Source organism: Argopecten irradians, chromosome 1 (assembly GCF_041381155.1).
Source record: "Argopecten irradians isolate NY chromosome 1, Ai_NY, whole genome shotgun sequence".
Taxonomy (NCBI): domain Eukaryota; kingdom Metazoa; phylum Mollusca; class Bivalvia; order Pectinida; family Pectinidae; genus Argopecten; species Argopecten irradians.
In genome coordinates, this window is record NC_091134.1 from 8,420,728 (window position 1) to 8,433,786 (window position 13,059).

Here is a 13,059-nt window from a genome sequence, read left to right on the forward strand (position 1 = left end):
CAACAAAGTTATTTTTAATATGCACGTTCTTAATATATAAAACAAAATCCGATTTTAGATTACAGGGGAACTTGTTAACTTGTCTGCCTTGTAGGCTTCAGTACTATTGACAGTAACCCCTGGAGTATAGGAGATGATTTATGGCGAAAACAGCAACCTTACGAAATGTATGTATATGTATGCTAAGAGAATATAATAGACTTATTTTTTCTTATGTATGCTTCTTTATTATAAAATAAAACACCATTCTATATCACGGGGGATCTATACGGTTACCATACCACAGATATTTGGGAAACGGAACAAATTGCTTGGCGAGGTGCTTTTAGAGATATGATTCACACTCAATTTCAAACTACATTGGCACTCTATTTGTAAATGGTACCTATATCCTGTTATCGATTTCCTTTGTTAAGCACTATGAAATCGTATCTTCATCAAACATTAACCGAACGAGATTGTACATTTTGACAAGTGGCAAACTGTTAAAATGTATGAAACATTTAAATACATTACACACTGTTTTCTTTCATTGAAGTCTATATGTAATAAACACTGCTGCATTTGAACGCAACATCAAATGCAAAGTGATTTTTATAGAAGAGTGTATACATAGCGAAGTAAAATGTAATTATGATGTAAATGTCTCGGTCGATATACAGGAAACTTTCGGATTTTTTTTTATATTAGATAAAACAATTATCAGAATATGAATAAAATGCAAAACAGTTTTGACTTGGTTATATGCGGCATTGTTTAAGTTTTGATTGCTACAGCAATGCATACCTACATATATCTTAATTAACAGTCTGATTAAATAGTTTAATGAAGAGACATTGTGTAACATAATTTATTGAATAAGTTAACAAAATATCGACTAACACCTGTACCAGACTGTCGATTTTCATGTCTGAAATAAAGAAGATATTCGTATTCGACCATTTTGTTTTGTTTTTGTTTTTATCTAACACACAAAGAATAAAGGCTGACATACTGATTGAGCTGCATGCTCGTAAAAGAATATTATAAATATGGCCGAGGATCCAGCTACAAGATACTCTGGTGGCCGATTTGTGCCATTTCGACTTTTCGCCCCATAAATTGCCAGAATTAACAAACCTTAAATTTTCGTATTTTCCCTGAAAAGACGATATCTAAAATTTGTTTAAAGGGCGAAATTTTTTTTTTTAAGAAAGGCGAAAACCAAAGTCGCGCATCAATTTCGTCTTTTCCTCTCGAAAATACGAGATAAAGAAATGGTTAATGTTCGTCTTTTTGGGTCGAAAGACGAAATAGCAAAAATCAGTCACCGTGAGTTACTGGCTCAAGGGTCTCGTAAACAAAAGATACAGTAAATAGGGAATTTATACGATGGTAGGTTGGGAATGGGAGAGTATATGTTACTCAATACTTTTGATGTTCATCAAAGTATCAAATTACTTGTGTCTTATGTTGCCTTCAGTGTTGCTAGGCAAGTTTACATTATCCGTCATATTAGTTTTAAAATGTATATTTCACCCTTATCAGTGGTGTATCGGTGAGTTAAAATAGATACGATGACCACAGATTACACTTTTCCTTGTACACAGCCGGTACAACATGACTTGATAACGGGTCACATGCGATTGCTGTCACATGGTCTAGAGGCTGTGTGTCATAGACAAAGATAACGCCTGATCGAGTTAATATTGTTACCTGCTGTGTTATATACCTACATATATATACCCAAGTCTATATATATATATTTCTATCAATTGTCTATGCTCGATTGTCGCATACTTTCAACATGTAACTCGAGGCAAGAACTTGTACTAGATATAGACCAAACGGGTTTCGCAACGGACGAACGGACAAGATGGGGAAAATTAACCGAAAGTTGAATGAGATTGGCGCCACAAGCAGTGAAGCGGACCACCTACTGACATCAACAACATCTTCCCCTGGGAATGTGACTTTTCTGAAACGTCTGCTCCCTCTGGGTGTCGGATGTCTAGGGATGATAGCGGCCGGGTCTGTCTTTGCCTTCGGTGCCTACACCAACGCCGTGAAGAAACACTTCAACTACTCGCAGTCTCAAGGTATGGCGACTATAGTCTATTTTTATGTCTAGAAATAAAGCAAACATCGTTACGCTGGCCTGTTATCACTATACATAGTAATAAATATGATTCTGTTTGTTTTTTATGGGAAGGAAACTTCATTCAATAAGTCCTTTTTGTAAACAGAAAAGTGTTGTTTTTTTAAATTTTGGAATCAGATAACTTTAATGAATGGAGTAACATTATGTTATAAGTACATGTATACTCGTTTGACAGACAAACAATATATGGTACAATAAAAATCATAACGGAAATTGCCAGATCTAATAACAAACCGGATATATTAACAAAACACTGCCAGATGTTGTATGGTTAAACAATATTTCGATTTTGTGATCGATAATATTCAACCAGAAGAGGTATAAAAAAACAACTGTCACTGATAAGCATGTCAGATCATACACATACATTGAAACGCAATGGCTTTGTCCTTATGTAATACAATAACTTATCGGAAGAGAAAAACAGCGATTGGAACAAAACAGATGCTATAATATTATCACATTACTAGAATAACAGTAGAGTATCTGATGTTTTAAAGAAAAAAAAAATTATCACATTACTAGAATAACAGTAGAGTATCTGATGTTTTAAAGAAAAAAAAAATAAGTAGAAAACCGGAAGTGGCACAGTTTCATTCCACGGGTGTAGTTTCAATACCTTCCCGAAATGATAACTGCTATATTGTCAGATATAGGAACCCTTCTGCCCTCTCCCTTTAATTCTTACCTTGGCCCTTTCTACCTCTTCCCTTCTTTAGCCCCAATCTTACCTCCTTCTGCCTTTTCCTCCCATTAGCCCCCCCCCCCCCCCCTTAATTCTGTCCTCTGGGTGCTGCCAAAAATCATTTTCAGTTCTTATTTGTAAAGGAGAGGTATCACTTAAGTAGTAATGTCAAGATGCAACATGCAGTACCAAACATCAATCTCAAGCTATCAAATCATTGAACAATCGTGGTTTTCAGCAAAAATATTTCAGTTTTTAATACTAAAATGATTAACTAGGTCACTGTGACCTACTTTTAAAATTTTTCATCAGTTTTCTGAACTGATCTTCACAAACCCAATATTTACATACAAAAACTGCAAAAATATTATCTCTATCCTAATATTTAACTAATTAGGACTTTAACGATGAAAATGTGAATTTTCACCCCTTGACCTCTGACTTCTGAAATTACCGTGAGCCCAGAAAAAATCGGATATTTTGAATAGTATACAATGTGCAGCTGACCTAAAGGTATCTTCATGTAAAATGTTTTGCTTATCACTGGTTTGCCGTAAAACTGCCCAAATTGATACCCCTCCTTTCCACATATGCATTGTAAATATTGTAATTCTTAAAATGCTGGTAATTTCTTGTGGTGAATGAAATATTAAAAGTTCCTCTTGGTTCATGAATATGAAAATTATGACAAACATGATTTAATACTCCTATATAAATGTCAATACGTGATATAATCACTATAAAATTATCATGCATTTTATGTAGCATTATGTTACAACATATGTCAGCATATTCCTGTCGATATATATATGTAATACATGTAATGTACTTAGGAATTATGGTAACATATGTCCCCATAGTCACAGTCATTGTACATATATATAATGCTCAATTGAAGTTTAGGTACCTAGTTTAATTAATGTAAGTTTTCTCTAATTCAATCAGCTGTTACATTCTTCATATATTGGATATTTGCGATTTGTGTGATTTTTTACACTGCACTATAATCATAATGTGTGAAATTAGGATTTTATTTTATTATATAGAATGTAGCTACGTCTTTTGAATTAATATTTTACATATATGGCTTGAAAAAAAGAGAATCAAAAAGAGTAAACTAAACTATTGCAATGTAAGACCACAGAAGACTGCAATGATAAACTAATAAAAAAAAATTCCAGAGTCTATATCATATTTTAATAAAAACTATATTAACCTCCACTTTGTATCTTATTTTCATAAGTTTATCATTAAAAACTTAAAAAAAACCCACCTACCTTTTTAAAATTAGAGAATGCTATAAATAGAGAAAAGAGACCCCACAGGACAAACTGACATTACATGTATATGTATACACGACCAGTGTTAAAATTTTGATATCGAGTCGTCTATTATCAGTATTTGGAGATCATACTGATCCGACTATTACAGAGCATCTATTTTAAGAGGTATTAGATAACACCGCGATAATGGTTGATTATGGCTCACCGTTATATAATGGAATATGGATAATGGCGAAAGCTGATGCACAATAAAACAGTAATTGTCTTTTCATAAGGTTAACACATGTATTTTCATCCCTTGAAATCAGAAAAAATCTCTAAGGATTTCACTATTCTCTGGTTGATAAATCTTTGTAATAACCTTAAAGGGGTCATTGATTGTAATATGAGAACCAATCCACCTAATGGTTGCAATTAATACAAAATCGAATAATGGCTGAAACCTTTATATATTCTTGTAGTAAATGGTACATGCTGTTTTGTTCCAACATTGGAGATCGTTCAACTGACTCAATTCAAGAACAATAAACATAATAATCATATGATCGTTCAACTGACTCAATTCAAGAACAATAAACATAATAATCATTAATTATATATTTTCTCTGGAGATATCAGTTGATGAACACTTTAACACTTTCACATGATACATGATACACTGTATATCAAATTCTGAACTTCTGAAAGCAAATGTTTTATTTGTTTGGCCATAGGAATGAACAAACCGTTTGCAATGGAAGCAAGATGTAAGATGTAAGAGTAAAGGTTAACAAAACCAGTATCAACTTCTAAAAGCTTATTCTAAAATGCAACTCGTACGGGCTCACACCGATATTATTCACAGCTCATGCTTTACTAACGTAACTGTGTTGACCAGCTGACAAATATTCTTTAAGGTTTCGTTTGTTCGAATATTCCACATTAGTCTTCGAGAAAACGCGATGTTGTTGCACCTTTAAACTGTCTATTTACAGTGGAAGTGATATCGTCAATGGGGAATTTCGGGATATGTATTGGACTGCCAGCGGGTTTGTTATGTGAGAGATTTGGAGCTCGCTGGACGTCTTTCACCGCTCTCGTTCTGGCAGGAGCGGCCATGATGTTGCTATGGACTACAACCTTTTCACTAGAGTTCTATAGCGGATGTGCACCTCTTCAGTATGTCTACTTTTTCTTGGCGGGTAAGTTGTTCTACAGCCCACAGGGATGATAGAGTTTACAGAGTTTGTCAGCAATAACGTTGACAAATTAGAACCTTGATATATCTGTGCATGGCTGCTATTCAACGACAATGGACAAAATGTCATTTCTGAAATATAACATTGCCTGCAGTTACACATTTTATTTTACAATCTCTATTTTTTATATTTTCGAGTATGTTTCAAAAGTAATTCTCGTCATTGAGAGTACTCTGTATTTCTTATGAGTTTAGCATCTTTGTAGTAATGCCACAATGTTTAAAAGTCTGTACAAACTTACGGCAATTCAGTCAACACAATTAAGATTTGATAACTGAGTTTTTGACATGCAATATCAACAGATGGCATTTTCTTTCCCTATAGGTTTTGGTGCTATATTCATGTACATGGCCTCCCTGATTACAAGTATGGAAAATTTTCCGCCAAAACACAGAGGAAAGATCGTGGGAACTCTGGACGCCTGCTTCAGTGGTGGTCCGGCGCTGTTCTCACTTCTTTACGGCGCCTGCTTCGTAAATGGACATGTCAACGACGAACAAAACCAAGATTTGAAGGGATTTTATCTTCTAAATGCAATTGTGTTTGTGGCTGTTGGATTTCTAGGTGTCCTTACCCTAAAACGCTATCCTCTTGAACTTGAAGAACAGGATTTCACAATCACACAAGACCTAGAAGCAGACCGGAAGTCGAGTCATCAGCACCAGCATTTAAAGGTCCCGGATGTTACCGGATGTGAATTGTTTCGCCGGTCGGAATTTCACTTCATGTTTTGGCCTTTCATGTTTTGTTCTGGACTGCAGCTTATGTATCAAAACAACATAGGTGTATACCTAAAGTCATTCGACATTGAACAGTATACAACACTGTTTACCACCATCAACCCCATTGCAGCAATCTGTTGCAAATTCACAGTCGGCGTTATATCAGACGCTATTGTTCACAAAGTACCACGTCCAGCGGTGCTTTTATTCTTCTACTGTTTACAAACTATTGTTTTGACCCTTTGTATATTTTTCTCAGACAATTTCATTTTGCTTGTTATCACCCTTCTCGTTGTCGGATTTGCAAATGGCGCCCTCTGGTGTTTATCCCCAACTATCATTTCTGAAATTTACGGACTGAAATATTTCGGGCGGAACTGGGGCACCGCCATGATAGGAAGTGGAGTAGGCGGTTTGGCGTGCCAGCAGATATTTGGCGCCCTCTATGATTACAATATTGTGGTCAAGGGGTCTGTAGACTGTTACGGTATAAAATGTTTCACTCTCAGTTTTACTGTAGTATCAGTATTGAGTTTAGTTTCCTGTTTGTTTTGTGTTGGTCTGCTGCAGTCTGTCATTGAGCAGCGGGTTTTCATGAGGCTAGATAGGAAAGTCAATTAAATTACTCATCAGAAAAGCGATGTTGCTTCTTTTTTTATCTTCCAAAGTAATGAGTAGTGCGCTATAAGTGTATGCCCTTGAAGTTCATAATTGACATAATAAGACAGACACCACGTGGAATTTAGTCTCTGCGGATGGCAATGGAAGGTGATCCGCAATGGAGAAGCTTCTCGAGACACCTGCTCACTTACAGTTGGCAAGTAAAACCTTACTTACAAATCTACGCTTGTGGTGGTAAACAGTATCCATAACTGTGTTCATCCACAATCTCCTTTGGAGGTGTCATGACCCGTACTTTGTAGAAACCCCATTTAAACATCGTGTAGCTCACTTACTTTAACCGTGACCGCCATGTTCATTTGTTTTTCGGAACGCTTCTCGAGTTTACCGACAAGCACAACATAACATAATTTGCATAATGTAGTCACTTTATGTAAAGTCGAGAAGCGTTCCGAGAGAAAAATGAACATGGCGATGACGGTTAAAGTAAGTGAGCTACACGATGTTTAAATGGAGTTTCTACAAAGTACGGGTGATGACACCTACAAAGGAGATTGTGGATGAACACAGTTATGGATACTATTTACCACCACAAGCGTAAATTTTGTGATTTTAGCTTGGTTTTTGAGGTACCCATTAGAGCCGAGACGACATTTCGACCGGACAGGGAAATGTCTACCTGGCATATTTTTCGTAAATTTCCTGATTCATCAAGCCATAACTTCGTCAATACTTGGCCGATTTTGTTCATCAAGCACTCAATGGAAAGATAAATTATTTCTCTTTAAGGCAAGATATCTGTCAATGTTGTATAGAACCCATTTATTAAAATAATCACGGTTTTTAAAAAATAGGTCCGTTTTTCTCGACCGCCGAGTTCATACCCTTGATACTATAATATATATATGTATACTATTGGTTAAAATTTTTCGTGCCAGGTCCCTGTGCTATAGACACTGTCCTTCACTGTAACTGTCACTTAAACTGGTAATGAACTTTAAACTCGAAAAAAAAACACAACCTAAATTGAACAGTGAAATCATATCCACAAATTCAATGCATGCAAATGTTCATGACCATTGCATCACTTGGTGACGAAGTCCTTGAACTTTACAGGTGCGCGTATTTCACGTTTGGGTCTACTATTTGCGATAGAGTTTTCATGCTTTGGGTCTTGAGTGTCTGGCTTACTGATGATAACCTTGCGTCGGTCCTCCAGTATGTTTTTCTCATTGTTAGCACTGCTGGTACTGCTGCTAGTTTGCACACTCGAACGCGATATTACATCTGGTACCCTAACTCGCCACGGGGATCTATCACGCACATGCACATCAATGGCCGTTGGTCTAATGTGTACACGATTACGTTTATATACACCACCAACCTGTCCCTTTAGCTCATACGTACGCTGACCGAGAATTCCGACAACTTTCCCGCGTTTCCACTGTTGCCCTTCGGAATGCTGATAATACACAGATTGGTCAATTTCAAGTTGGGACAAGTTTTTGGTTTTCTTGTCATAACAATTCTTCACAGACTGTTTACGTTTTTCGCGTTTTGCCTTTGTGTGACTGGTGTCATTCTGCGTTTTGTGAAGATATGGCAAGAATGTTCGTGTAGGCCTCTGAAATAGCATTTCTGCTGGGCTAAGTCCAGTGTCTTGTCTTGGAGTATTTCTCTGCTCCAATATAGCCACATAGGGATCTCCTCCCTCTTTCTTGATTTTGATAAGTAGAGTTTTCATGATTCTTACCGCAGATTCTGCCTTACCATTCTCCCTTTGGTGCATTGGTGATGAAATAGAGTGGCTTATTCCCCAGTCTGTCACGAATGATTTGAACTCCTGACTTGTGAACTGCGGTCCTCCATCGGATACTATCGATTGTGGTATTCCATAGCGAGCAAAATGTTTCTTGAGTAGAGATATCACTTGAGAACTAGTGGTTTTTGTAAATAGATCTACCACAATGAAGCTAGAATAGTAGTCTACGGTGATAAGGTATTGCCTCCCGGCAATTTCAAACAAATCCAGACCAACTTTCTGGAAAGCAAAATCACCATCACAGTGCTGCTTAAGGGGTTCCGCAGCAGGTTTAGCTTTCATTCCTTGACAGATTTCACAGGCACCAGCTTTTTGTCTAATGTCTTGTGCCATGCTTGGCAAATATACTGTGCCTCGAGCACGACGCATCATACTATCATATCCAAGATGTGCACTATGTAACCTTTGTTTGATGTTCGCTCGTAGTGCTGACGGAATAATGACAGACTCGCCTTTGACCACTAGTCCATCTTCTACACTTAAGGTGTCGCGAATGTCGTAGTATGGCAATATAAAGTGTGGTACTTTGTACTTGTCACTTGGCCATCCCTCAAGCACAACACTGACCAAAGTTTGTAGATTTCCATCCTTTTGAACTTCCCGTCTGATTTCTTCTAGTCTAATGTCTGGGTTTGGACTGACAGAGTGCGTGGACGTGCATTCTCACAACTGCTCAGATGAGCCCTACTGAGCGTGTCGGCTAGAAATAGATGCTCTCCCTTGACAAAACAGAACGTCACATCATATCTGTACATACACACCATAATGTCCTGTATTCTTTTGGTGCCAGGTTCAGAGGTTTCTGTAGGATTGAAGCAAGGGGTTTGTGTTCGTTTTCAATTGTAACACTACGGCCATACGTGTATTGGTCAAATCGTTCTAGACCAAATAATACGGCGAGCGCCTCCTTTTCTATTTGTGCCCATCTGCGTTCGCATGGAGTAAGTGCACGAGAGGCGTACTCGATAGGTTTCCCTTCCTGCATTAAACATGCACCTATACCAGTTCCCGAGGCATCACATTGTACAACAACAGGTTTCTTTGCATCAAAGTATTGCAAGACAGGTGAGTGAGTTAACATGTGTTTCAGTGAAGAAAACGCCTCCTCACACTCAGCTGACCATTCAAATGGAGTATTCTTGCAGGTAAGTAGACGGATAGGCTCAATCCTGTCTGAGAGATCTGGCAGGAAACCGGACATGTATTGTACCATTCCAAAAAGTCGTTTGACACCTGACACATCACTTGGTGCAGGCATTTAAGTATTGCTTTGACTTTTGATTCGTCAACTTTCACTCCATCTTTAGTGATACGATGGCCATGGAATCTTACTTCCGATAGCCCTACTTCTTGCTTGTCTTTATTCAAAATAATGTTCTTTTCAGAGCAACGATTCAGCACAGCTGCTAATTTCTCGTCATTATCTTTCTTGGCCTCTACATCAGAATTACCACGTCCAGCGATGATTATGTCGTCAATGACACAGAAAGTTCCCTCAAGGTCGCCTAGAGCTTCATCCAGTTTGTGTTGGAATATCTCGCTTGAGACTTTGAGGCCAAATGGAAGTCTGTTCCAACGGTATCGTCCAAAATGTGTCATCATAGTTGTGAGATAACTTGAATCTTCATCAAGTCGAACATGCCAGAATGCCTCTTTGATATCCAGCTTACTAAATACTCTAGTGTTGGCTAGTTTTGGCAAGACATCTTCCAGAGTGGGAAGTTTGTAGTGCTGTCTCCTTAGAGCGACATTGAGAGGTTGAGGGTCTATGCATATTCTCAGTTTGCCATTAGCTTTATGAACAATGGCCATCTGACTAACCCATTTGGTTGGTTCAGACACAGGTATCAGTACTCCTCTATCTACTAAACTGTCAAGTTCCTGTTTGACTTTATCCTGTAGTGCTATGGGAATCTTACGACAGGGTAATACCTTTGGAGGTACAGTCTCATCAACATGTAGGGTTGCCTCCCCTAGATCACCTAGTGTTGTGGTCTCAACTTTTGACACAAAACGATCCTCGTGTATGGTTACGAAACCAAGCTGCTTGATAGTAGGTAGTCCTAGCAAGTTGGTATATCCGTTCTTGACAACAACAAAGGTTATGTTGGAGACCTCTCTGTTCCGTGGGTTGTAAACCGGAAGTCGACATTCTCCTAGTGGTTTCAGGTTTGTGTTGTTCCACATGTTTAGTCTAACCTTAGTTGGGGTCACCTGATCTTTACGGACATATCTCTGGCAGATAGTATTTATGTCTGCTCCACTATCAACTTGGAAGGAAACGTCATTATCATTCACGATGAGTGTAGCCTTGATACGGTTCGAGTTGTTCTTGTTTACCGCCATGAGCCAATTATCATCATAATCAGATTCATCAATGTCTTTCAGCTCCGACACAGCATTTATTTTCTTACAATGTGACTTAAAGTGATTGTTACCATGACAATGATCACATTTCTTTCCCCATGCCGAACATTTTCCCCATTGTTTCCAAAAACTTGTCACAACTTGAAATTGACCAATCTGTGTATTATCAGCATTCCGAAGGGCAACAGTGGAAACGCAGGAAAGTTGTCGGAATTCTCGGTCAGCGTACGTATGAGCTAAAGGGACAGGATGGTGGTGTATATAAACGTAATCGTGTACACATTAGACCAACGGCCATTGATGTGCATGTGCGTGATAGATCCCCGTTGTTTCTTATGTTTAAATCCACAGAATTTGCAGTTGAATTTTAGTGTCTCTCCAGACTCTTTACTCTGACTTACAGTCTTCTTATATTTTTGAGTTGAGTGGTGTTGGCTTTTCTTTCTGTTTGGACCTTTCTGATGTCCAACTGCATTAACTTTATTAGAAGATGCTGTAGACTGGTCACGAAATTCCTTCGCCTGTTGGTTGACTGTTCATAGGCCCTACAGAGTTTGACAGCCTTGTTGAGATCTAAGTCGTCATCTCTCAGTAAACGTTCTTGCAATTTACCAGAAACTGAAAATACGATTTTGTCACGTATCATGCGGTCTTTTTCACTGAAATTACAAGCACCCGCACGCGTTTTCAGTTCTGTCAGAAACTTATCAAAGGGCTCGTGGTACACAGTGTTCCAGAAACGATGGGTTTCTAATACCTCGTTTTTCCTGGGGTTACAATAGTTCTCTATTGCTTGTAAAACCTTTTGTGGGTCATGCTGGTCAGTATCAGTATCCCATGTAAGATTGTCATATACTTCCACTACTTGTGGCCCAGCACAGTTGAGAATAACTGCCATCTGCACTTTTTGGCTTTTCTCAGATACACCGGAAGCGTCGACGTAAATGTCTATCTGTCTTCTCCATCGCTTAAAATTTTCGGCGATGTTCCCCGTGGATATATCAAGAGGGGGTGGGGTTCTTAAGGACGCAGCAAAACTCACGTTTTCTGTCGCTGCAGGTTGGACAGGATCAGCCATGTCGAGAAGTTAATAAGTACACGTATCAAGATCTAGCCACGAGCACGTGTGTATCACGAGTGTAGAAAACACGACATAGATGAGGAGAATTTGTGATCATTCAAACAATTCATCAGAAAGTTTATATTGCCTGGTCGTTGCTATATCATAGTTCCTTACCGCTGCCACCATGTTGATTGTCATTGACGTATTGGTAGTTGTTTAGTAGAAGTAAGATGCGGAGCCAGGCTGAAAACATGACATGCTTTAATGGCGTCAACTTCCGTAAGTACAAAGGATTCTGGGAGTAACCTCTAAGGGTAATACTAATATACAGAGTCTGATACGGAGAATCCGGATATTATTAACACCATCAATCTTTTAAAGATGGTATGTTCTCGCTAAAGTTCATGCACCTAAAATATTGTTGTTCCTGTACAAGGAATGCAAACAGTTATTAGGTTTTAATTTCCTTTACATAAAATATAAAAATGCTATTTTGATCAATTATGCCGCTTATTAGAATTTGCAAGTTGTATTTATTCTGGTTAGATACACATACATGTAATAATTTACATTGCATTGCATATGTATCAATTAAATCATGTTGACACAAATGTATTTTGTCTTCTTTTTTTCATATGTCCGGCTCTTATTTTCATTACAAACTGTGTTGGCACTGACGACAATTTCTCTGTTGGCATTGACGATAGTTTCTGATATTTTCTGTTGGCAATTTCTGCTATTTATTGTGGCACTGACGACAATTTCTCTGTTGGCATTGACGATAGTTTCTGCTATTTTCTGTTGGCAATTTCTGCTATTTATTGTGGCACTGACCGCAATTTCTCTGTTGGCATTGATGACAATATCTCTTTTGGCATTGATGACAATTTCTCTGTTGGCATTGACGACAGTTTCTGCTATTTACTGTTGACACTGACGGCAATTTCTGCTTTTTTTGCTGCCATTGACGCAATTTCTGCTATTTACTGTGAACATCGATAGCAATTTCTGCTATTTATTGTTGGCACTGACGGCAATTTCTGCTGTTTACTGTTGACAATGACAGCAATATCTGCTATTTATAGTTGACACTGACGGCAATTTCTGCTATTTACTGT

The 13,059-nt window shown here is 38.1% G+C and overlaps 1 protein-coding gene across 1 annotated transcript; it reads left to right on the top strand.

The window, feature by feature from the left end:
- The first annotated feature begins 1,686 nt into the window (after positions 1-1,686).
- Positions 1,687-7,172, top strand: LOC138316638 (uncharacterized). The gene is made up of 3 exons (XM_069258314.1): positions 1,687-2,078; positions 5,083-5,289; positions 5,671-7,172. Exons 1-3 carry the CDS (start codon positions 1,856-1,858, stop codon positions 6,687-6,689), a joined length of 1,449 nt encoding a protein of 482 aa, XP_069114415.1. The 5' UTR covers positions 1,687-1,855; the 3' UTR covers positions 6,690-7,172.
- Positions 7,173-13,059: the final 5,887 nt, after the last annotated feature.

Bases quoted from the DNA above. Each gene is read 5' to 3' on its own strand.
- LOC138316638 (XM_069258314.1), top strand. From the start codon at position 1,856: ATGGGGAAAATTAACCGAAAGTTGAATGAGATTGGCGCCACAAGCAGT. The intron at 2,079-5,082 runs GTATGGCGACTA...GTCTATTTACAG, and splicing joins CAACTACTCGCAGTCTCAAG to TGGAAGTGATATCGTCAATG. The intron at 5,290-5,670 runs GTAAGTTGTTCT...CTTTCCCTATAG, and splicing joins TGTCTACTTTTTCTTGGCGG to GTTTTGGTGCTATATTCATG.